Raw genomic sequence first — 26,266 nt, 5'->3', positions numbered from 1 at the left:
TTTTTGATAACTTTCAGACCTATTTTCAGTAATGTTTTGTTTTGTAAACTGTTCTTCATCTGAACAGAAACCAGGGCAATATACAAAAGACATGAGAAGACAGAAACCTACCATAAATATAATATGGCGGAATGTTAAAACAGCATTATAATAGAACAACTCAAAAACATTAAAATGTATAAAATAACTTTGAAATACTGTAAGTTGAGCCTGGAATTGAAATAATATTAACATCAGTGAAGGTTGTTCTAGAAACAGGGTGCCACCATAAAAAGAGGCCTCTCTCTTGTAGCTGCCCAACAGATTTCTGTTGGCATAAAGGACCCAGATAAGAGTTTTCATGGAAATCTCAAGATCAGGCAGGTTGGTAGAGTCCACTTAAGCTTTAGGGTCCTCAGGACTCTGTTTTAGCTACAATAAACTTTCTGAAACTTGTTCCTTCAATATATAGTCTAAAGTAAGGACAGAGCAAATTAAGATAGTATATCTTTAAGGTTAAGTCAATGCAAACAAAAATGTGCTTTCCAATAATCCAGAACAGAGAAAATAAAATGTACGTAAGAAAACTTTCCGTAAAAATTGGGAGGGATAGCCAAGAGTAGAGTAATATTCTGCATGCTGTTCTTGCAGTATGTCTGAAGAAGTACAACTGAGATCTGGATTAGGAAAACAATAAATAGCCAAACAGGATTTGCCACAGTTGAAGATTAGGAGTAATCCTGCCTAAGGAATGACCGCAAAGGTGGCCAAAGAGATCCCTCAGCTGAATTCAATTGTTCCCCACACTTCCCCCAAAAGAAGGCTGGTTAAGGAAATGGTAGTGATGTGCTCCCTTAGTCACTGGCTGGTCATGTTTAGTGCCAACAACTATATTTCTGTCTTCACAGCAAAAGCAGGATCTGGCACCCACCAGCTTCCACACTGGACACAAAGAAGATGCACATTCCCTTTGCAGTCTGGTGGGAGCTGGCCTAGAGTTCCTTGCTATCCCTTTAATTGTATCTGATAGAGATGCAAGGCTTGAGGGGGAGGGGGACTATTAAAACAAAGAAGCTTTTTTTTTTAGTGAACCAAGAAAACGACTCCCGCGCTCCATTGCAGATGCCAAAATGATCACACAAAGGCACATTTCATTACTGAAATTTCATCACGCCAACGTGATTAAACGCCAGGGGGAGTGGGGAGGGCAAGGAGGCTTGTAAGATGCAACTCCACAGATTAACCTTTTATTGGCAAGGTTGCTGTGAGCCCACAACACATTCCTTGTGGTTTTAATGCCTGCTCTTGGTGACAGCTGACTATCATATCCCTTTAAGTGCCATTTCACAAAATGGCCCCTAAAACCACTCCTTAAAGCATATACAGTTCCCATCTCTGTATTCCTTTTGCACCTAGGAAGAAAGTATTGCTGCTGCAGAAGACTGCAACCTGCAACACTAGAACTACATGCAGCCTCCAGCTTAATTTTTAAAATAATTTAAAAAACTATTAATTCATGCATCCAAGAAGAGTGATATGTCCTTCCTTCAGTTACTTGCTAGGTGTAAATAAAGAGAGAGGACAAGGGAAAGAGAGTAAAGGGGGTGTTAGAAAGAAAGACAGAGGAGGCAGAAAAAAAGAAAAAACGTCTGGTGACTTTTGAATGATTTACCCACCAATGGCTTCACCACACACTGCTGGCATATGCACCCTGAGGGCTGCCATAATTGTCCACTTTTACCAGGGACAAAATGTAGGACAAATTCAAGACCAAACTGTAGGGCAACTGCAGGACAAAACTCAGCTCAAAATGTAGGACATTTAAGGTCCACCATTTTTCTTCAATGTCCTACATTTTGGGCTGAGTTTTGTCCTGCAGTTGTCCTACAGTTTGGTCTTGAATTTGTTCCACATTTTGTCCCTGGTAAAAGTGGACAATTATGGCAACCCGTCCCTGACAGACCCTGATGCAGTCCTGATCTATAAGAAAAACAAACTTCTGTATTACTGTATTACTAAGAAGACAAATAAACGGGTCCTAGAAAAAAATCAGGGCTGAACTCTCCCTATAAGCCAAGATGACTAAATTGAAGCTGTTGTACTTTGGCCACATCATGTGAAGACATGTAAAATAGAAGGCAGTAGGAAAAGAGGAGGACCATATTACAGATGGATGGGTTCAGTCAAGATCTTGCAGATTCAAGAGCCCTGAATCTGCAAGATCTGGGTGGGGTTGTTGCTAACAGGGTGACTTGGAGATCTGTCATTCGTGGTGTCTCCATGGGTCAAAGTCCTCTAAACAGCAGTTAACAACAACAAAATTACTGGGTTGATCAAAGTAACAGCCAACAGAGTATGAAGGCTATTTATTCAATGGGATATCAATATCCATCTTGAGTCCACCTTGTAAAATAAAGCTCAGGATTTCATGGCAGTCTTAATAAATGTGGGCTTGTTGCAGTTGGCCAACAGCCTCCCATATAACAAGCAACACATTCAACAAGATGCTTGATAAAACAAGATGCTTTACTGGACCATTTTTATTCCACAAAATGTGTGTCTGGCAAATTTTATGACCTTTTAATGTTCAGCCCTTAAGTATGAAGTTGCTGAGGGTTTCCCTTTCTCCCTTCCATAACAACAAGGCCTTGCCACCAAGTTGAGCAGGGAGTTGGTTGGTCTGCTGGGCCACAATACTGCTGGCTATATTGACTGCTGGAGTATTCTGTTCTAGGGGTGGAGCAAAGTTGCGTAGAGTAGAAAGTTGAGTAGAAAGGAGGTGTGTTTTTAACAAAGAGGCAAAGAAGACTCAGCTATTACAGATTTAAAGGCAAGACTGGCCTCTGAATATTTTTAAAGTTGCCCTATCCACAAAGATTAAAGCAGTCTTCAGAGGTATTTGTCACCCTTCTGCCCATGAAATTTGGTTGCATACTTCTATATTGGCATTATGGATTAGAAGCATAGGGACCATAGCTGGGATAGGTATGCAAACTGTCCCGCCTCCTTCTGGCCATGTGTCATTGTAAGAAAAGCATTTCAAAGTCCAGAATATAAAATTTGAATTCCATTAGCAATACCTAAAAATATTTCCTCTGAGATCCAAGACGTCTCCAGACTTTGTGAGGTCACAGCCCCCTTTGTTAAGCAGGTTATTGAATCAAACTAATTTCCAAATCTGTTCCTTTGTCAGGTGTTTCCATGTATCTTCTGGTCTGCAACTCATTTGATCATTGAAACCAAAACCTAGCCTAGGCTTTTGATGTGTTCTCACTCATCAGTTTTCAGTAACTTTTTTCCTTGATTTCAGTGGAGTTCCAATGAAACTACAGGAAAAAGGCAGCTCAGTCTGGTGACTGGTAAAAAAACCTGTTGAATCTAACCATTTTAGAGCCCATCTTAATGTCTTATTACCTTTGCATCCCACATCTTACATACCTTTACGTCTTCCCCAAACTGTATAGCAAAACAATTTTAGCTAGTATGGGACTGTTTTGCCTTCCTCAGCTGTTGGATGAAATGAAACCTTCAAGTGGAACAATATTATTAAACATCTTGCTGATAAAAATTGCCTACACTCAGTCCAATTATTTTTTCAGTCACTTGAGATATCTACTGCCTTGTGGTTAAATGTTAGAAGAGCAGTTTCTAAGGCAGTAGGCCAGATCCTTTGAGACCTTACTGGTCACAGAAAAACTTTAGGAACCATTGATACTATTAACAATATATATAAATTCTATATGGAATAGGAGTATGTAGGTATAGTTCTGAAGGAGGCCATCATTTGCCTAATACTGAAAAAGTTCAGATGGAGGCAACTGATCAAATTATTTGTTGTGTTTTTGGAGATAGTTGAAGTGATAGTGGTGGTGCAGCAGCTGAAGGGGTTCTTGTGTGAAAATGAATTTCTGGACACCTAAGCCAAGTAGGATTAAAGCTCATAACCGCATTAGTAGCCCAGATAGAAATTTGAGCTAGAGTTCAACAACTTTCCTTACCTTCAACAATAAAATTCTTCAAGAGCTAGGCAAATTAGACAGACTTGTGAGAGATTGTTATATGCATCTTTTCATAGTGGCCTTGGTTTTAAGGTATCTGGCACATGCATGTAAAACTATGAAACGTTTAAGAAATGCCTAATGGGCTTCCATTATATGTGTGTGTGTGTGTGTGTGAAAAAACTTGCTAGTAACCTGTTTCCTGTACAGATTCCTGATATTAAGGCTTTGAGTCTAGTCACCAGAATGGATGTAGCTATGAAGGAGGCCAGTAAGATGAAAGTGCCAATGCACTGATTGCTAGCAAATCAAGGGCTGAATGAGTTGCTCTTCCCAGAAGTCAGTTGGGGTCTGGGGAGTATTCATTAACTTTGCTTTGCAATTTAACTCTCACATAGTAGCTACACCCAGAAATATCTCCTACCAGCTTCAGCCAGCATGCCATTTGTAACTCATCCTCTGGGATAAGGATGACTTGGTTTAGTCTACTGTGATATTACCTTTGAAGACTGGAAACTCCAGGTAGTGCAGAATGAGGTTGTTTACTTACTTGAGGTTTTGTCTAGTAGAGGTCATATTACTTAATGCTGGACTGTCTACATTGGCTTTCTATTTGTTTGCAAACACAGTTTAAGATGCTGCCATTGACCCTTTAAGCAGTTATCAAAATACCTTAAAAATGCTTGCCTTGCCTTGCCTTGCGTATCTCAGTACACAGTGAACAGTACATTAAGTCTCTTTACTCTGTCATTTACACTTCTAACAGCCAACAAGAACAGAAGCAAAAAAAAAATTTTTTTTTGCTCCAATTCTGAAACTCTCCCTTTGGAAACTCCAGCTTTTGCTTGGCAATTTACGGTGTTCTTATTTACAAAACATTTACTGATTTCCACTAACATATTTGTTTATTGTAATGTTTTAAAGATGTTATTTTCAATTGATGTTCTATATTTTAAAAGTTATGTTAATTTTTGTACTCATGTCCCATATAAATAAATAAATACACTACTTTAAAAAGCATGTATAACTTTCAATTAAAGGCTGTGATCTAATGCTGTTCATATCGGATCAACATCCCAACTGAAAACAGACCTGAATAATTTTGATAGGCCTTAAGGTGCCACAAGACTATTTTCCCTGCAACAATTTTTAAAATGTCTATTGAAGAAACAGCTGTTCCTTTTAAAATACTGTTGGTACATTTGTTTAGTCAAGAGGAAACACTGTCCTTGATTTTGTCCGATACACTTGAGGTGCCCCCAAACAGATTCCCTACTTGATGCGCGGCATGATCAGAACCACCCTTCCTGCTGCTTAAGGAGTTCTGTGGCACTTTGGAATGAAAAGACCAGACATACTTTGAGCAAGGCAGTGACTAGGATGATGTTGAGGTGGTGGGAAAGAGGTGCACTGATACCTGCCATAAAGCGTAGATGATACCCATCCATGTCAGGCAGAGCCTCACCAGGTAGCCACTCATCAAGGCAACGGCGTTTCCTGCTGCACAACAGCCACTGTAAGGGGATCCTGTTGACTGATAAGAAGCCAGGGCAGGAGCAGGGAACAATGGGAGATTTGATGAAAGTTGCTCTGTGATACTCCTGAGAAGCCCACAGAGCCAGCCTTGATCAGAGGGGAAATTGAGGGGTTTCCAAGGCAACTTGCTCCTGGGCACAATGGCATGTCTGTCTACTGGCAGGCAACAGAAATGTCTCCTCTACTACAGGCCCCTGGAAAAGGGTGTAAGTCAGAGGGGGGAGGAAGGGGTCTCTCAATTGCCTCAGAGGGCATCTGGAAGCCTGGCAGCTGCAGAATCACTTTAAAATCGCTTAGGTATAACATGATGGTCACAGAGGAAGCTGCTCTTCTCTCCCTGCCCCAGTTCACAGATGTAACATTTCAAAGGCAGCAGGCACTTCATGTTGCTCAGTAAAGCCAGCCACAGATTAAATGCCAGAATGTTCAAAAGAGAGTGTTGAAAGCTGTATTGTAACAGTAGCTGCAACACTAAAACAGAAAAAGGAAAGATTATGGATTTTCTTCAGAATTAAACAGAGAGAGATGGCATCCAAGAACCAACTTACAATTGGATTTTAGTATTTATTTACACAAAAATAAAATTTAAAAAATATGCAGTAAAAGTGAGGTTGGAACACAGAAAAGAAGCAGATCAATCTGTGATAATTAGTTCATCTACACCCCAGTCTTCATAGCTTCCATCTGGCAGGTATCTGCGGATAATTATGGGAATTTTCCGTGCTCTGCAAGGAGAAAAGAAATAGAAAACAGTGCAAATGTTGGTCATGTCATGGAGTATCTGGCTCACTGGGACCTGGATGAGGAATATCAACACTGAACACTTACAGAAAATTTTCAGATACAGTGTTTCCCTCCCCTTCGAAACTATAGGGAGATGTTCTTTGTTAACTAGTCCCAGGAAGGGACTAGCACAGTGAATAGGTAGAGGAAAGAATGGAAAAATTTCCCTCTGGGGTGACACAAAGGGTCCTATTTATGTGACACAGAGTTTAAAACATTCATACACATCAAAAAACACAGAAATGACCCCAACTTTGAGTGGAATACTACAGCCATTAAAAGCTCTTAGAGAAGCAAACTATTTAGAATTGAAAGAAAAGTAACTCAAATCCAGTTTAATCTAAATACGACTTTTTAGGTCAACAATGTAATTATCCAGCTTGGACTTTGTCCAGGACATCAGGTTTATAATCTTGCAGCACATGAAAAGTAAAAACAAGGAAATATCTAAAAATTTCAAGAATTTATTACAATGGCTCAAAGCTACATAGAGAATGATCTCTGTTGGCAAGTCCCTCATCATGACTTCCAGTTGGAGGCATCAGGGAATGACTGTCTCTACACAATTTGAACATCAAAACAATTTTAGATACTCGGACTATGGAAATGTGCTTTCATAAAATTATGCACACAGATGTACACAGTTATATGGAAAATGAGAGCTAGATCTCAGGTTCATTTTATGAAGAATGCCATACTAGAAGGGAGGGAATAAATGAAATGAAAGAAGAGGAATTGACTTTTAATTTGTGTTTCTTTTTCTTGCCACTTCTGCTGTTATGCATCAAATGGAACTTACAAATCAGAATTGCATCTTATTAGTACTCTTTTCACCATTTGTACAGTGGGCTCTCGCCATCTGCAGGTTTGTCATCTGCAGATGTGAGTATCTGTGGATGGCAAGCCCTATTGTTCTCAATGGTAGTGTGCATGTCACGCTGCCACTGGAAACAGTGGGACTTGAGGTCTCACATTTTTTCTTATCCGCGAGGCAGGGGATGCGTATCAGGAATAGATCCCTCGTGGATACGAAGGGCCAGCTGTACATAATGCAGAAACTGGTACTGTGACTTTCTGGTCTATGAAGCTTTCAGTTCCAAATAATGTTGGTTTTACAGTGCAGAACCAGAAACTAGAGAAAATTCAAAAGTTTGCTGATTAAATTTCTGCAGAAAAGATGTAAGTATGAATAGAACAGCAGTATGGAATTTTGTATAAAAACTTACAATGATTTGAAGATAAAATAATATTCCTTTTGCTTTATAGATGCACATGTAAAACATAAAACAAAATAAAACGTAGTTCTTTAAGAACTATTTTTAAAATTATCTTTCCTCTTTTGGAGCTGAGAGACACTTTTCCAGTAGTTCTACTTTTGTACAGAGTCAACATATAAGAGAGGTAGCAAGTGCAGTAGCTCTCTCTCTCCCTGTTCCATAACTGTCCATGACAGTCATTGAAAAATTGGGAGTGAGGAGTCTTCTAGTGGACATTTTCTGGAAATTTAGAACCTATGAAAATCAGGGTTTTTGATCATGAAGGAGCCTATATAATCAGATATTATCATTTCAACAAAGGGGTGGCAATGGGGGTAGTGACAGGCAGGGTGGGGTGAACATACTCATCCTTGATCTTTGCATGCTGATTCCACACAGAGAGAAAATGCTCAGAAAGGGCAAGAAAGAAAGAGAGAAAGAGAGAGAGAGAGAGAGAATTATATTCTGTGACAAATCATGCACATAGCAGGAATATCTCCAACTTACTTGAGCTCTTTCATTGCAATCAGCAAGGGGTCTGTCTCTCCCTCCAGCTCTACCATCACTGGTGCACACATGCTGAGTAGGAAGAAAATGATTCCATGTGTTTTAGGCAGTCAATGAAAAGCTTCTCCCAAAGCCAAACATTTAATTTGTCCTGACTTTTTATTCCTCATCTTTCTCATTTTCAGCTGACCCAGTTTTGTGATATGTACAGTTGCTGATATTTTACCTGATGCAATTTAAAGCTTTTAAAGAAATAATTTTACTACATTTATTAAATATCTATATTAATGATTCAGTAGACAGGAAACATTATTAAAGACATCACTGAAATTATGTACAAACACAAAAAGCTGTGGACTGGCCATGCAGCAAGAATGAGAGGCAACTAGCAGACCATGCAAAATAACCCCATTGGTATCCAGAGGGATGCCTACACCATGCACAGTAGATCCTCTATGGAGGATTAATGGAAAGATATAGAACTGCATAAAATAAGACAGTGTGGAATAATTACATCTACATGGCACCTTCACAGTATTCAAGGTATAAGTACATTTTTAAACAGGGCACTTTTTTGGTCAAGTGAGATAAAAATATTTAATATAAATAAATAAATAAATAAATAAATAAATAAAGCATGTGCTGTGACTTTCACACAATCACAATATTCTTTTTATTTATTTATTTATTAAAAACAAACACAGTATATGTCAGATGGCTTATCAAAGTAATGGAATTTCTACTGACTTCAGATACGAATGCGGCTCAGCATTAGGTATATTGTATTTAATTTTGTCAGGGTCAAAGCTCATGTAAGGCTCATGCCCACCTCAAGGTATGTCACTGTATTAATTCTGCGTGCTTTCCTGAAGCTCTAAATGGAAGATACGTCTAGGACAAGGATACTTCTCTCCATCTCCACATTATGAGCCCTGGTGGCATAGTGGTTAAATGCCTGTACTGCAGCCACTCACTCACAAACCACAAGGTTATAAGTTCAATACCAGACAGAGTTCAGGCTCGACTCAGGCCTGCATCCTTCCGAGGTCACTAAAATGAGCCCCAAACTTGATGGGAGCAATTAGCTTACAGTTGTAAACCGCTTAAAGACTGCTTAGAATGGTATGAAGCAGTAGATAAATGAAGCTGCTACTGCTATTCACTGACCAATGTTTCAAAATGCCCAAACATTAGCAGAGAAAAGCAGCCTCCCACCCTCAGCCTTTTCAGAATGCTGAGTGAAGAGGGGGGGAAACACCCATTAAAAAAACACCCATCCAAAGTACAAAGCAGCATAATTGGAACCATGGTTTCTGTACCTCATGCTAAGGCTTCCTTATTGACTTTTCCTATATGAAGAGTTACGTCTTCATATATCCAAAGAGATCCCTCATCTCACCCACACATTCCCTCATCTGAATTGAAGCTCCTATCCAATATAGGGATAGTATGCTAATATAAAGAACATTGGAGCTTTACAAATATTAGATTAACTGTCTCTTTGGTGGAATTGATCAAAACTGTGAAGTCTGGATCATATCTATCACTTATGCTAACATTTATGGATAGTAAAATGAACTTTTAAAAAAAACCTGTGTTCACACAAGAACAAAACTGGCCAAATACTTGGTTTTCTTATGGAACTGTCTGCATACTATCATCAAATAACTCTGTATTAACAACTACACTTGTCCCTCCACATTTGCGGCTTTGACTTTTGCGGATTTGATTATTCATGGATTTTATTAATATGTTCTCTCCAGGAATATCTAGGTCCTCCAGCACATCTCTATTGTCAACTTTAACCAAAAGACGCACCAAAGGACCTTGAGATTCCTAGAGAGAACACTCCACTAGGCATTTGTAGCTCCTCCGGTGCAATGTTATGGTCAGTGTCTGGCAGATGTTGACCACAGAGTTGCACTGGAGGACCAAGAGATTCCTAAAGAGGTGTTCTCTCAGGTAAAAACAAAGTGTTTTTGTTATCTGTGGTCTTTCCACATTCATGGGGATCCTATGCCCCTAACCTGGAGGAATAAGTGTAATGCTTATTTGCTTTGAATATTTGCTGACTAAGTAGTCTAAACATATCTCTGAAAAGAGGTTATGTGTGCTATGTATCCCTTGCTACCAGTAATTGCTAAAGCCTATATTTTGTAACGACATAAATGTAAGTAAGTGATGCAGACAGAGATAATTGAGAGACATGGCATGGTTTTGTCTCTAAGAAGGAAACATTTCTCTTCTTGCTAATTTAAAGCATGCGTCCCTAACAGCCTTCTACTGTATGTCCTATGAACAATCAAAGAAACTGGAATTTTCTGGCAAGCCAGAATGAGCAGTAACAGAATTAATATGAAGTTTTGCAAGATTGTATGAAAAGCTTTTAGAGTAGTGAGGCTGCAAAACTTACAGCTGATGAAACCTACTGTCCATTGCCATTTAAGCATATCTCACTTCTTCAGGTATGCATCTATGTGATGCAAGATCTGAAGCTAATGGACTTTCCCACTTAAGCTGTAACCAGACATCTCTGATGTACTGAGACAAAGCCTAGAACTTTCCAGGACATAGCAAAAGCTCCACTGTTCTGTTTGAAGATTCTGCCTTTGGATGGAATGGCAAATTTTCTAGGAGAAGGGTGAAAAGGCGAGTTCAGCATCAGGTGCGGCCCCTAAATGGAAGCATCTATAAACACAGGGGAGAACACTTTTGCAGAATTTGTTGGCTCATACTCTCCATTCCAGCTTAACACACAGGCCATAAAAATACTTACGCTATCTGGAGGGCACGGGTACCAAGAACTCTGGCTCTCTCATATTTGGTCATGTACGGAGTAGTGATCCTCTTCTGGTTTGCCTGCTGTCGCTCTCCAGATGGTAGGATTTCCACATTTTCCTGACCTTCCTGTAGAATATAAAGAACTGTTAATCACATCCACAGAATTATACATATAAATAAGTCACCGGGACAACTTGAAACTTAAATTCAAGCCTACAAATAATTTAAATTAAATAAGGACATTAAATAAAGCAATGAAAGGGGGAAAGCACTAGATAAATAGATTACTGATTAAACAAGGTTTATCATTTTCAAACAAGTGCTTTCCTTAACAGGCCAGGGCTTGTTTCCAAGCCACTGACCAAAATGCTCACCACAAGAGTTTTGGAGGAGTTAGCCATCCAGGCTCATGCTAAAGATATGGATGCATTTCCTATTCTCTGCTTTTTCATTCCCTGGCAAAATGCATACATGTTCACACACTTATTCTTTATAAAACTTCAGAGTGCTGCAAGCAAGTGCTGTGATTTTACAGATGTTCAGGTTCCACAAATGGAGGTCATTTACCTCCTCGGCATTTTCCAGATCATCCAGTCCTTCGTCTTCTTCCACGTCATCAAAGTCATCTCCATCAAAACTGTTGGAAGAAAAAATATTAAAATATTCAACAGGTCAAACCTTGCTGCATTCCCAAGTTCAAACACCCTTTTGCTCATTTTCACAAACAGTATCCCCTAAATACCCAAACAACTCTTTAAGAATTGGAACACTAACAAATATATTAATTCAATCTTCTTCAACAGCAAGATGTTTAAATGATACATTACGTAAATGTATGGAGGACATATCTATCAGGGGCTATTAAGCATAAACTAAATCTCAGGAGGGCAATGCAAAGGGGGCAGGGATCCAATGCCACCAAAAAAATGGCCTTTTGTGCCACAAAACAAGCAGATAGAGGGGCATTTAGCCCTCTCTGTCGGAGAGCCCTGGTGCTGCAATAAACCACAACTCCCAGGATTCCCTGACACTGACCCAGGGAAGTTAAAGCGATCTCAAATTGGATTATTTCTCTGGTGTGTTTTGGACCACAGTGGTGTGAGTGTTAGACTAGGACTCTGGAGACCAATTTCAACCCCCATCTCGGCCATGAATCCCACTGGGTGACTTGGGCAGCTCCAGGAGGAACTCCAAAACGTCCTCCATTTTCAGCATGACTAAGAAGCATGGGTTTTTCTGTTCCTATGGTTTTAGCTGTTATTAGGACACGGGGCCTACGTTTTTCTTGAATGGTGCCTTGTCCTCCTTTGCCCTGGGGATGAATTTATGTAGGTACCCCTCCGTTTCCAGGACATGTCCTACGAGTCGATCGTCTGTCCAAGAGGAACTCCCAAAGGTTCTCCACTTTGAGCAGGACTAAGAAAGCATGAACGTTTTATCTTCTGTGTGGGAGGAAGTCCAAAATGGGGACGTAGGAAAACAAAGGACAGGACTGCAGGATGCTTGCCCATAGGGAAACCCTGGGCGAGTGTTCAGTCTTCCCCAATGGGAAAGTATGGGTTCCCTATGGGCCAGTACTGCATTCTCCATTACTCTCTATGGGCAGACACTCCCAATGTATCCCTATGGGCAGACATTCCTTACTTGTCCTCGTTGTCCGACATCCCGCTCCTCTTCCTGGCTGCTCACCAACGGTCAGACGCTGCGCTCCTCCTCAGGAGTACTTCCGGTGTCACCGCTGACGTCACAGGAAGTCGGAGGAGCTGGTTGCCGTGGCGACGGGGGACGCCGCCTCGGGTAAGAGAGGGTTGTCCCATAGGGTTCCTCGGAGGGTTTTTGCCATGGCCTTCCTCTGAGGCTGAGAGAGTGTGACTTGACCAAGGCCGCCCATTGGGTTTTGTGGCTGAGCCAGGATTCGAACCCTGCTCTCCAGAGTCTCAGGTCCAGAACACACTGCAGGAATAAATAACCCAGCTTGAGACCCTGGCTCAGTGCTGGGGAATCCTGGGAACTGTAGTTTTGTGAGACATCACTGAGCCTTCTCTGTCAGAGAGAGAGAGAGAGAGAGCTCTGGTGCCACAACAAACTACAGTCCCCAGGATTCCCCAGCACCGAGCCAGGGCAGTTAAGGCGGTCTCAAACTGGGTTATTCCTGCAGTGTGTTCTGGACTCTAGTCCATTCCTTCCTCACAGTCCCCTTCCCAGCCTAATAAGCGGTTCGCATGACACCACTTTCTGTAGATCCACTCCACTGTGTTAAAAAGTGCAAGGAGGAGGTCCCCCTTGTGAAAATGGCCTCCAGAGGTGGCACAGTGTTGCTAGTTCCCCCAAGCAGAAGTGAGCCAAGCTGCAGAGTATAAGAGAAGGCAAACCTGCTGTGCCTTGGCCCCATCATCACTTGCCTGTCTTGACTGCAAAAGGCCGCCATCTTGGGCGTGCTTTCTGGGGGCTAATGCCTAACTTCTGTAGGACTTGATTTGAAATATAGGTATGTAGTGCTTTGAGGGTTGGACTGGGGCGCTGGAGACCAGGGTTCAAATCCCCGCTTGGTCTTGAAACCCACTTATGTAAGTCACACTCTCTCAGCCTCAGAGGAAGAAGGGACAAAGTCACGCTAACGAAATTTTGCCAAGGAAACCCCATGATAGATTCGCCTTAGGCTCACCATCATAACTCTGAAATGACTTGAAACCACACAACAACAATATATGTGTGTGTGTGTGTGTGTGTATATATATATATCTCTCAGTACTGATACCAGAAGCTTATAAGCAAATTAACCTTTAGCTGTGTTTAAAAAGTAGTTTTAAAAGTGTGGCACAAAAGTGTATTTACTGCTTCTTATAATTTGTCTAATACACTTGAGTCCAAAACACACTGCAGAAATAATCCAGTTTGAGACCGCCTTAACTGCCCTGGCTCAGTGCTAGGGAATCCTGGGAATTGTAGTTTATTGTGGCACCAGAGCTCTCTCTTACAGAGAAGGCTCAATGTCTCACAAAACGACAGTTCCCAGAATTCTCTAGCATTGAGCCAGGGCATTTAAAGTGGTCTCAAACTGGGTTATTCCTGCAGTGTGTTTTGGACCTTAGCATACCTATCCACTCATGCCAAAAGTCAGCTGAAAGTAGTGGGTCTTGCAGCTAAAAAGGCAGCTAATGACTGGCATTTTTGGAACTCTAAGATTGTTTTGTGCTTTGAGGATAACTGCTCCTAGGAACTGAGGTTCACATCTCCCACACCAAGGAAGGAGGAAAACTATTTGTATGGAGGCCAGTTTAGAGAGATGCGGTTTGCAAGTAGCTGAAAACCCAGAAATTTGGCCTAGAAACACACAAGTGTGGCTTATGCATAACAAACACAAAGTGGATTGCGTGTATGGCAATTAAGTACTAAATGTGAGCAAAACTATCCCTGGCATCTTCCAAAGTTTGGATGGTTTGCACGCCGTATTTATTTTTTAAAAGAAATATCTCATAATGCAAAGAAAAAAGGAAAATTCCTCACAATGACCAACTTTTGAGGGACGTAAACAAGAAGTGATAGAATGGTTTAGTAGAATGAGAGAGAATACTCCCTGGCATTGTGGTCCTGATGGTTACAAAAGGTGCGTTTCTCCACTGTTCTTTTCAAGGTGCCACAATGGCTTCCCAAGAGAGGACCACACCAGCTGTGGCCAAAGGCACTGGATTCTGGCATGTGCCCACTGTGACCAAATACAGCCAGGAAACACAAGAACTGCTAAAAGGTAACTAGAAGGCTACATGAAATCAGAACAAGGTTATGTAGCTACGCATTCTGCTTTGCAGTACTAGAGCATCCAACCATGATGTCCTGTATAAACCTCAATTTGAATAAATGGTGTTCCAGATCACATGCGTATTTTAAAAAATCTGTCCAGCCGCCAATGGATGTTGGGATAGAAGATCATAGAATCATACACATAGAGTTGGAAGAGACCACAAGGGCCATCCAGTCCAACCCCATTCTGCCATGCAGGAACTCTCAATCAAAGCATCCCCGACAGATGGCCATCCAGCCTCTGCTTAAAGACCTCCAAGGAAGGAGACTCCACTACACTCCGAGGAAGGAGTGTGTATTCCACTGTCAAACAGCCCTCAGGAAGTTCATCCTAATGCTGAGGTGGAATCTCTTCTCCTGGAGCTTGCATCTTCTCCTGGAGCTTGCATCCATTGTTCTGTGTCCTGTTCTCTGGAGCAGCAGAAAACAAGCTTGCTCCCTCCTCAATATGACATCCCTTCAAGTATTTAAACAGTGGCAGATGCACAACCTTTTCTTTTTGCAGTTCCTTTTATATTGGTTGCTCCTTCTCTCCCTTCCCAGCTACAGGCAGCAGCAATTGCAGGTACAGCATTGTTTGTCCAACCACAGGAATATAGGAAGCTGTCTCAGGTCACACCATTTATCCATCCAGCTCAGAATTATCTATAGTGGTTCATAGCAGCAGTCTAGCCTTTCAGATAATGAGTCTTTCCTAGATCTATCTGGACATAGAAAAGATGCAAAGTATGCATTCTCTTACTGAGCATCAGCCCTTCTTTCAGGTGTGGTTATCCATATTGCATGGCGACATGCAAGCAGTATCTAAATTCAACATCATTTTAAAAATATCAGTTGTTTCTTTGTAATAGCCTGTCTGTTAATGCCTTTTGAAATGGACAATCCAGTGCAAATTGTATCAAAAATATCTCTTTGGTTTGGATTTTCTGTACTCCAGAACAATATTTAATATGTACATATTTACTTTGGAAGGACAAAAAAAAAAAAGACCTTGAGTATTAATCAGAAAGTGTTGTTTGAATTTAATCAGTGTCAGTGTAGAATACTTTTTGCTCATGATACCAGTGGGTCCTGACAGCTGATCATACATTTGAAGAATAGTGGGAAAGTGGCATATTTTTCCTTAGTGTGCCAAGGATCAGTACCATGTTTGTGACCATTGGTTACAACTGTTTCTTTCTATTTTGGAAACTTGACCAGCAGCCAATGATTCACCAGCACTGGCCCACTGATTGGCCTTTCGACAAACATTGCTATATACCAGGCTTCCCCATTGCGGTGCCATGTATATACCTCCATAGTCAGGGGCTGGAGTCCCACACATGTGAAGAACACTAATCATATAAATGCTGTATTTAAAGACCTTGGGTAGCATCGTCTAACTACCTGTGAGCCATTCCCAGAGACCGGATTTACCTCTTCTACCTAACTTCTATTCATGTTAAATCCATTGCTGTGAAGGTTTGTTGATATGGATTTTTTCAGATTTTTTTTTTTGTATTTCAGTGATGATGCAAGAATCCAGACTTACCAACTTCCAGCAGCGTCATCTTGTAAACTGCATGAAACGTGAGTTATGCTGAAATTCAACCCTTTCTTTACAATTAGCTGCAAAGTTGCTGGTTATTACTAGTTTCCAGGTTTCTGAATTTGGCTCACTCTCAGTCACATGATTCATTTCTGAGCAAAGAAATAACTCATCCCCTCGTAAAGGAATCTTATATAGGCTCAAGAGGTCAAACAAAACATAAGTGGAAATAAGTCACGAGTGATGGTTACTTTACTCTAGTTTTATCCAGCTCTCTCTATAGAACATTAATGAAGGCTGTCTTGTGGTTCTGACTGCTGCTGAATGGGATCTTCAACATATACTGTAAAATTAGTTTGGGCAAGTTTTTAATTAAAGCAGAGATTTAAAAGACTTTGTGTCACATACCATGCTCTATCTTGCATTCATAGCCAGGCTAATTTCCATAGCTTATTTGCATTACAACTCCCAAATTAATAAATTGTTTGTTTTTGTTATATTGCTGCTGTGTCGGCATTTTATTGAATTCATAACTGGTTTTGCTGTTGTTAGCTCACCAGTGATGTGTAAGCACTACAAAAACAAGCAGGACTTAGTAATAACACATTACTTGTACATTGTTCCTTATGATTAGTAACGATAATCAAACACACCCCACCTCATTAATTAAATGTGTTCTTAGACGTTCCCTTATTCCTCGCAATGAGAACATGGGGTCCTGTCCTAGTCTTCCCTAGTCCCTCTTCAAAACCCAAGCAATGTAGGACACAAGTCTTTTCTCTGAAAGGCTAATACAGTGGACCTTGTTCTCCACTGGGGTTTGGTTCTAGGAACCCCCATGAATAACAAAATCTGTGTCTGCTCAAGTCCCATTAAACACAGTGGCAGAGCAAAATGATGTCCCTTATATAAAATGGAAAAATCAAGGTTTGCTACTTGAAATTTATACTTTTTTTGAATATTTTCAAGCCGTGGATGCTTGAATCCGTGTATAAAAAATCTGTGTATAAGAAGGGCCAACTGTAACACTCATGGAGGCATTCTGTAAAGATATAACACTAGAGTTACTAAGGAGTTACTAAGCCACACATGTATGATTAACCTTCCATTTTGAAGCCAAGCCCTCCCTCCAGTCCATCTGCCTTGGTCCAGGCCTTGGAGGTAGAGAGGAACTGCTGGACCTCTTACCCTTTCCCTCCACCACTCCCTTCTCCTTCTGTGTCATGTCTTTTTAGATTGTAAGCCCGAGGGCAGGGAACCGTCTAACTAAAAAGATTGCATGTACAGCGCTGTGTAAATTTACAGCGCTTCATAAATAAAGGTTAATAATAATAACAAATAAAGTATGACATGGCTTTGATTTTGGTTTATAGGAAAACTAGAGGTGAGTTTTGGGGATGCAGCCACTGTGGAGTTCACTTTTTAGCATGGGTGGAAGAGGGAAGGGTAGGGAAATGTTAACATTAATGTTAACATAACAAGTACCTTGGGGTTGGGGTTGCACAATAGCAAAACAATGAGTTCCTTTTTCAGAGTTATGCTGCATAGCTCTTAGGAAAGGATACGTGTGTGTGTGTGTGTGTGTGTTTGTGTGTTTGTGTTTCTACAAAGCAAAACATTCTAAATAGCTGTTTAAGCATTTGATTCAGATTAGTAATTGTTTTTTATGCCAAAGGAGTCGTGTTAAGATAGTGCCCCTAGCAGTATGTCACAAAGCTAATTAATGTCCACTCTGTCTTTCATTCCTTAGAAGGTGATTCCCTGCCTCTCCGCTGCAACCCAACATCTAGCAAAGAACCACAGATTCCAAAGTCTGTCTCACCTTCCAAGGATTTTCTTTCCATCAGCCCCTATGGTAGATCACATCGACGTCCTGCTGAGATCTGCCAGGCAGGAGATGCATATACCCGGGAGAAGTTCAGGCCTCAAGCCACTCGTAAGCCAACACACTTTTGCAAATAATATTCCATATTTGAAGTAAGTTAGTTAGCAACAGTAACATATAGCATTTCTACATATAGCATTTATAATTTTGAAAGTATAAGTTTTAGTCATCATTAAAGATAGAGAGACAACATGGTGTAATGGTTTCAGCATTGGACTACAACTCTGGAGACCAGGGTTCAAATTCCTGCTCAGCCATGGAAACCCACTGGTTGACATTGGGCAAATCACACACACTCAGCTTCAGAGGAAGGCAAAGGCAAACCTCCTCTGAACAAATTTTGCCAAGAAAACCCCATGATACATTTGCCTCAGGGTCACCATAAATCAGAAATGACTTGAAGCCACACAACAACAAAACAGCTCAGATTAGCAGTGTATGAGTGTGCATTTATGTGCATGAGGCTGAGAGAAAAGACAGAGGGGCTTCTCAGCAGTGGAACCCCCTCTCTGAAATGCCCTTCCCATGGAAGCAATCTTAGTACCAGCTGAGCTAACATTTCAAGTCAAACATGCAGCTTATTTGCTCAGCCATATTAAAGTCTGGTATTGGTTGGTTTGTGTCGTAATGCTTTTTTTTTGGGGGGGGGGGCATTTTAATCCCTTTATATTAGTAGTAAATTTTGGCTCTTCTGTTTTTGTTTAAGTTTTATCCCACTTGGTACCTTAGGATAAAGTGCAAGTTAAAATTTATTAAGAGTAAAAAAAAATTAAATTAATAGCATGACTGAAGACATCAATAGCCAAGACAATATATGAACTAGAATTTCCTAGTCCTGGCTTCCAGCTGTTGAACACTGTGCTACATTTATCCTAAACTTATTGTCAAGGTCACCCATTTATGAAGTTCCTATTCTTAAAAGGTGAGTAGAAATTTAACACCATAGCTTAAAAGGTCCTTGTGTTAAGTCAGTTTTCATCTCTCTTCTTTAAAAATCTAAAGCTACAATCCTCACTCAGTTAACTTGGGAGGAACATGCTAGGATTGTGTTCGAAATGTTTTCTAAACCTTCCTGTGTTCAAGTTGCCTCATATAATCAACATAGCTGATTCAGAACTTCTACCCAAATATTTATTACTTTCTGTGTGCACAGACTTTGTAACATACAAACTGGCAAGAATGATTTTGCTTGTATCTTTTGTATACGAGGTCTCCTTATTTTTAGGGACAGAAGCTTGTCTGCAAGGGGTAGGGGGGGAATGAAACATCATCTCCTTTCTTTGTTAGGAGACCTAGAGAAGGAAAAGGAAAGGCTCCAAAATATCTTCGCAAAGGGAAAGGATAAGATAAGGAAAAAAACCCAGAAGCAACCAGTCAAAGTGGAAGAAGATGTACCAGAACTGGACCGGTTTGATGAATGTACGTACACTGGATCTGCCTGGTTAAAAGCAGTACTCTGATGTGCAGTTTGTAGTCTTGGAAGATGGAGAGTGTGAGCAACTGTTCCAGGTTGGAGTAGAGATGTTGCTCAGATGAAATCAATACCCATATTGTAGGTATCCTCCTTATTGTGCCCTGTTACTTATCTAAAGATGCCAAACACTGCTGCCAAATCTGTAGCTGGGTGTAACAGTTTATTTGCATTGCCCATCCAAAGATTTCTTATACGTCTGGGCTGAACAATGAAACAGGGGTACAACTCCTGCCCTGCTACACAGGAACAATGCAATGCAAAGCAATCCCCGCAAAATAAATATTGCAGGGCAATTCATCATGATGGCACCACAGCAAACTGATGCAAGAAATGAGCAAATCAAAGATAGCAACAGAACTACATGAGCCATATTCTTATCAGAGCACACACAATGTAGAACTGACCATCAGCAAAACTGAGCCAACTATACCAGCAGGCTAAGCAGCCAGCCTGGGTTAACCTATTTAATAGATTTCCTGCTACAATAGAAAGCATACATACATACATACACATACATACATACATAAATGTGTGCAATGTCCCCTCTGCAAATGGTGTACACAGTGCAGAACCCCATTAAATCTTTAAGGCAGGGGTAGGCAACCTGTGGCCCGCGGACCAGATGCGGCCCGGCGAGGCCTTGGGACCGGCCCCAGCCCGGTCCTGCCGCTGATTGCCGCTGGGGCCTTTGGGGGGCAATTGTCTATAGAAGCCTCAGAAACATGCATTTATATTAACATTTTTTAAAAAATCAGCAATTTTTTTTTGCATGTCCTCCATTTTTTTTAACAAAGTGTCTTCCATTTGAAAATTTTGTCCTACATTTGTCCTGGTTTATTTATATATGTAAATTGTTTTTAAAAATTATTTAATTATTTATTTTTTTGGCTTCGGCCCCCCAGTTGTCTGAGGGACAGCAACCCGGCCCCTGGCTCAAAAAGGTTGCCTACCCCTGCTTTAAGGAATTCTGAGGTGTATGCTATTTGTGAAGAAAAGGTGCCACAATGTCTCACATGTGGCAGCAAAAGGTAGGAGAAAGTAAGAGCCATTCATACACATCTCATAAAATTATAGATTCCTGGTGGTCAATGATTTACCTCTATCTTCCTGGAAGGCAACAGCTCTCTTGAACTGCTGCCTTCCATTTCTAGCAGCTAGTATTCAGCAGTGTATCTCCACTAAACCTGGAGCTTCTATTTACTGTAAACTACATCCATTGCGAAATCAGTCATCCATGTATGTATAATTCTGTAATGAATGCCATCTAACATTGGGGCCACAAGCTCTTCATGTGAAAAATGATAACCCATAAATAAATTATCTGTAAAATACTTCCTTTCCAGACAAGCAAACAAACCTTAAAGTTATCAAGCTTCTTCCCAAAGAAAGGGATAATCATTGTTAAATTTAAAAGGCATACAAGCAACTAACAAAATATGTCTTAAGAACTGAAAAAATTAATGTTCAGGAAGTACTGATGTGTCCAAACCCACAGGTTCTTCATTCCAGATTCCTTTCTTTCTTCACTTGTCTAGTGGTAAATGAAATCCAAGATCGACAGAAGTTTCTGGCAGAGATGGAGGCTCTGGGACAGGGCAAGTCATACCATGGTATCATCCTTACTGAAATATCACAGGTATCTGGCCTCTTCTGGCCTGAAGATTCTGACATTTATAGGATTACTGTTTCATTCTGTCTGTTGGGTATAACATACTTTTAAGACTGTGAGGGAAATTTTTCAAGTAAGTGCATATGTGTAAGTAAGCCTTCTGGTCTCTAGAACTGCAGATTACTTTGTAAAGGAATGAAATAAATTTTCTTCTGCCCCACCTTCTCTTTTTCAGAAACTACGTGAGATGGAGATAATTGATAAGCAGAGAAGTGCAGAACTGAAAGAGGCAATGGCTAAATCCTTCAATACAGGCAACAAACCTGAACCTGAAAACACAAATGAAGAAGGCCAGTAATCCTTTACCCATTTAGCATAAGACTGTTTCACCCTAACTACTTTCTGCTACCCTTATGAGCTTCACAGAAGACAGGGTCAAGAATGGCTCTTAATGGTGTAATTGTAACACTGTAGTGAAGCAATGCACAATGTTTTTGGACTTGAGAGCCCCATTTATTGGTGAGCTGTAAGACAGCTGCACATACATGCTCTCCCCACCCAAAGTCTTCCTGTCTGCTCAATGCATTCTTCCGTCTGTTTATCTCAACTGAGATTGCTTTTTACCTGCCTTTGCCAGCAGCAAGTAAACAATAATCTTGGAAGCTAGTGAACATCATTTCCCTTGCAGCTCAGCTGATCAAAAATCCTGTTTTCTGCATGAACTCAGAAGATTAGGAACTCTCTGTTCATAGTATTTTGCAGTAGCAGAGCCTTCTCAAGGGTGTGGCTTACAAGCAGCCAGTGAACTGCTGTTTGGGAACAATAAAGGCACAAAGTGCTTTCTTTCTCTAAGCAGACAAGGAAGTAATAATAGAACCCAGTGTACCTCATGTCATTTTCTAGCATTTAGTGCTTCTGTTCATTAGGATGAGAACTGTGTGAAGAACTTTCAGCAAGTGTTCAGGTCACATATTTTTGAATGGACCTCTGCAAGATTCACTGGAAGTTAAATTTTGCTATTTCAATCATAATCTTGTGTATAATCACACAGGAACAAATATGGTATGTTCTGAACCAAAGTAAAAAAGTGACATATCGGTGCACTTTATCTAAACACAAGCCTTTTTCTTAATGTGGGTATAGAGTAAGTAGCCAGGGTCAATCTAGATGTAATGGAGGAGTCATGTTTGTCTGCTCATATGTCTGCCTCAATCATGCAGAAAGCTTCAGTTTGTTACAGCCATGGGTGTGGGTGGGTGAGGGGAGCTGATATCATCCGTGCCTTAATTCACTGCACTCTGTAGCTGGAAGCATCTTTTGCTCCATTGCTGGTATCAGAAATTGAGCTTAGAGAAAAGTGACTAAGCACAAAGAGATAGAAAAGGACATTCAGCTCCCTTCATTTGTCCATATTCTAAGTTAGATGTGACAGGGCAGGCAGGTGTGCGCTTAAGTCTACTGCAACCGTCAGCAGTCTCACTTAGAATAAAAAGAAGACTAGTGTTGGATATATACTTGAGACTTCATGACCCTCTGTTTTTAACTCCCTGGAAATATATTTATGTAGAAATGATTTTGTTCTCTTTTTTCTATAACAAAGTGGTTCAAAACACAGAAATAAACACTACAACAGACATTCAGTACAATTGTTCTGTTTAATTTCTTTTTCCTGTATGTCAGTGAAAATTGTGGTTAATACAGTGTCATTCTGACCACCAGGGTTTTCTGATGAGAGCAAATTAGATGGTATTTTGGAACCTTTTTTTTTTAAGGTAGAAGGGAAAGTTGTGCTTTGGGATCAAACCCAGGGATGACTTTGCTATGGAGAGTGGGGGTTTGTTGGTAGTTGTCATTCATTTGTAGGGACTCAGAATATGGCCCTGACCAGAGCTGGTAACATTATCAACCTAGATCCTCTTTCTGCAATTGTGTGGAGTGTGTATCGTAGCCAGGGCTTGGCCAAGAAATTCATATTTGGATAAGGCAGCACAGCAATTTGCTCTGGGCTGGTAGTCTACTCTGCTAACAAGAACTCAAGACTAACAGCTGACTAACCAGCACTTACAATACTATCAGTGTTTAACTCAGACAAAACAAACATTTCAATAAATAACTCCTCAGCACAGAGGAGAAGGCAGAAAGGAAGAAAGAAAGATGTGTCTCTCTTCTCAGCACACACACAACATACATACAACAAATCAAAAGAAAGCTGGAAGTGGGGTAGATAGGTTTCAAAGTCAGCTAAGAATATCACAGAAATAGCTGTCTTTGCATTTTTAGAAAAGTAGATACAGACTAAGCTGGGAGAGGAGCAGCTGGGATCCCTCCCAAATGGGCAAAGGGTGGCACTGGTGAGCAAGGCAAAAATGAAAGCCTTGTTGGCATTGAGTACAGCTTGACATCCTCATGCCTAATAGTGGGCAGGGAACGTTTGATCCTTTCCCAGCTTCCTGCATCCCAAGGAGCACCATGGATGATATTAGCAGCAGCAACCAAGAGGGTTTACAAGGCGCAGTGAGTGTCCCATACAAACCAAAACAATTCTCTTGCTTTGCTTAACAGTTTCCCAAGAGGCCTCACATTCACGGCACGTTGTTTTTGGTAGTACAGAAGGCTTCTAAAAGTAGGATACAGGTTCTGGTTTGTTGGCTGTTTCTATGGGCCCTTACGATACTGAATTGTTTTCTGCAATCTCTCTAGTTTTAACAGTTTAAGCCGGCAATAAAATAAATAATCCTGCTTGGAAAGCCCCAGGTTTTTTTTGTGTTTTTTTTTTTTTACAAGCAGGTAAAAATGCATTTGGAGCAGGAAAACAGAGTCCCATTCCCCAGACTGCTGTGAAAGATTTTCAGAATGTGAGGCACATGTGATTATCACAGTTAGAGAAGGGAGTCAATTAGTGCAAATTTGCCACAGCTAACCAAATCCTGGACTGCACAGAAACATGAATAATAACATGTGCATAACTGGTTAAGTCAAACCCAATCTCATTTCTTCCTTTCCTTCACCCCACCCTGAGGGAGAAAGGGACAAGTGACTCTTTCCTTCACATCTATCCCTCCATAATTTTCAGTGCTGACTGGACATGCCTTGCCTCCTGCCCCCTTGCTTCTTTAAGCAGAGGAGTATCTGTTGCTGGAAGGTAACTACCTTTTCTCCAGGGAAAAGCCAGCTTTGATGTATGGCAAGCCATGCCTTCTAAGAACGAGAGCAAGCAGGAGGCAAAAAGTCCTCTTTGCCAAGTGCCCAGCCAAATAGGACAGAGGCAATCACAGAGCACAGCAGCCCTCCCCTGCTTCTGGTTGCCACCTGCTTTAGCTTTTTTCCTTGGGTGATTTGCTCTTTGACTCATTTTTGTTCCCAAGCAGCTTCAGCACTTTCATAGGCTTGAATTTCCCTTTTTTCTTGCCATCAGCATCAGGTTCCTTGTGAAATTCTGGAGAGAGAAAGGGAGATGTATAAAACATTCTTTCTTTGGAATGCATTGTGGGGCGGGCAGGCAGGAGAGAGAAAAGGGCAGAGCTTGGAAATGTTAACTGCTTCGACAACAGCACCAAGAATGACCAGCAAGCATTTGTCCATATTTTTTATAATAAGAGTCCTTTCTTGGGACACTAGGGATTCAACCTGAGCTCCTACGTTTTGTGTGTGTGTGTGTGTGTGTGTGTGTGTGTGTGTGTGTAAACAAAATGTAATACCAGAGACTCTGTGCTAAAGAAAGTCTTCATTCCAGGATCTGAAATCTAAATTATGCAGGTGGATAATTTTAACTAGATCAGTCAAACACTGTTTACAGAAATTAAACTATGCGCAAATAAGAAATGATTTTTACTTGTGGAGAAGATGGAAAAGGCAATAGCCACTGAACAAATGCACAACTATTGTTTGCATGCCCTCACAATTAATACAGTGTCATTATCTGGTTGTGTATACATGCATGTGAACATCTTCAAGTTTTGCACATGAAGATACAGCCTCAAATTGGAATGATCTCTGTGTATTCAATACCAGGATGATGTGCATACCATAATTCTCCAGGAGTATAGAAAAGACCCAGAATGTTTTCTTGATGCTAAATTAAACTGCCTGAGATTTTTTGTTAAGGAACCAAATTCTAGTCTTTAGGGTTGACAATAAAATACTTGAAAGTGCACATATAAAATCTCAAAGAGTTTTCAGTATTAAAGTGATGGCAGAAGAAAGGAGTCTTGTGACACCTTTAAGATTAACCAATTTATTTCAGCACGAGCTATCATGGACTGCAAAGGCAGTTCCTCAAATCCACTAATAGATTAAAATATTCAAGCCACAGGTATAGTTGTGGAAGTGGGATAAATTATCCATATACCAGAGTACCGTGAAATAAGTTACAGAAATATAGATACCTGAGGGCCAGAATACTGTACTGTATTCCATCAGTACATCTGGGTATTGGATTGTAATCCACAGATGCGCCTGCTAAAATAAATTATTCTTAAAGGTTCCACAAGACTCCTGAATTTTCCCCCTTTCTCTGCTTCTTGGATTGCTAATGTTTCAGGGAAGGCGAGGATTTAGTATCTTGTACTGTTTCTTCCACTACCCTATAGCTGCTAAAATCCAAATAAATTAACAAAATTAACAGTGTAGCCATGAAAAGCTTTTTGACATTTCATTCTTCTGAAGTGGTTGCTTTAGAGGAGAAGAGAAGGGAAGATTTAGCCTCCATTTGCCCCCAGGCAACTGCTGGGGGTGGGATTTGAATTCTTTGGCACAGTGCCTCTGACTTTCTCCTTCCTTCAATCACAGTCACTTTTGAGGAGAATACTGGGTTTCCTTCATCATTGAGATAACTGTTAAAGGAGATTCTGTTGCATCCAGCTAACACAACGAATGCCGTCTTTGGGCAGGGATAGTAACTATGTGTTCGCCTCTGCTGGGGGATATTCCTCAATAATGGAAGTGTACCTGTAACACATGTGGCTGAAACTCATTTGGAGAGGAAGCAAAGAATCCTTGGATATCTGTTCTGTCCCGCCAATATTTTCCTATACTTCCCCATTTCTATTTCAACTGAATATGCAGGTAGAATACCACTTGACTGATTGGAAAAATATGGAAAACAACACAATATATACATTTCAGTTTCT

General features: G+C 40.6%; 3 protein-coding genes across 5 annotated transcripts in view; 1 reads left to right on the top strand and 2 right to left on the bottom strand.

Annotated features, from left to right (window-relative positions):
- Window positions 1-6,053: 6,053 nt before the first annotated feature.
- POLR2F (RNA polymerase II, I and III subunit F) lies at window positions 6,054-12,552 on the bottom strand. The gene is made up of 5 exons (XM_042466492.1): window positions 12,485-12,552; window positions 11,408-11,477; window positions 10,836-10,966; window positions 8,060-8,131; window positions 6,054-6,238 (listed from the first exon to the last, which is right to left on the bottom strand). Exons 1-5 carry the CDS (start codon window positions 12,502-12,504, stop codon window positions 6,148-6,150), a joined length of 384 nt encoding a protein of 127 aa, XP_042322426.1. The 5' UTR covers window positions 12,505-12,552; the 3' UTR covers window positions 6,054-6,147.
- Window positions 12,553-12,598: 46 nt separating this feature from the next.
- Window positions 12,599-22,777, top strand: C5H22orf23 (chromosome 5 C22orf23 homolog). Of its 2 annotated transcripts, none has more exons than XM_042468656.1 (7): window positions 12,599-12,637; window positions 14,475-14,588; window positions 16,148-16,210; window positions 17,920-18,105; window positions 19,342-19,473; window positions 21,064-21,164; window positions 21,373-22,777. In XM_042468656.1, the coding sequence occupies exons 2-7, from the start codon at window positions 14,483-14,485 to the stop codon at window positions 21,493-21,495; spliced, it is 711 nt and encodes a 236-aa protein (XP_042324590.1). In that variant the 5' UTR covers window positions 12,599-12,637; window positions 14,475-14,482; the 3' UTR covers window positions 21,496-22,777. The 2 variants fall into 2 exon arrangements, with proteins under 2 accessions (XP_042324590.1, XP_042324591.1); XM_042468657.1 differs by lacking the exon at window positions 12,599-12,637 and adding an exon at window positions 13,059-13,328.
- The window catches only part of MICALL1 (MICAL like 1), a 44,724-nt gene continuing 41,231 nt past the window's right edge, over window positions 22,774-26,266 (bottom strand). For both annotated transcript variants that reach the window (XM_042468654.1, XM_042468655.1), the window contains exon 16: window positions 22,774-24,573. In XM_042468654.1, coding sequence (XP_042324588.1) covers window positions 24,452-24,573 — 122 coding nt within the window. In that variant the 3' untranslated portion in view covers window positions 22,774-24,451. The remainder of the gene's footprint in view (window positions 24,574-26,266) is intronic.

This window comes from Sceloporus undulatus, chromosome 5, assembly GCF_019175285.1.
Source record: "Sceloporus undulatus isolate JIND9_A2432 ecotype Alabama chromosome 5, SceUnd_v1.1, whole genome shotgun sequence".
NCBI lineage: Eukaryota > Metazoa > Chordata > Lepidosauria > Squamata > Phrynosomatidae > Sceloporus > Sceloporus undulatus.
This window is presented reverse-complemented; position numbering and strand designations above follow the sequence as displayed.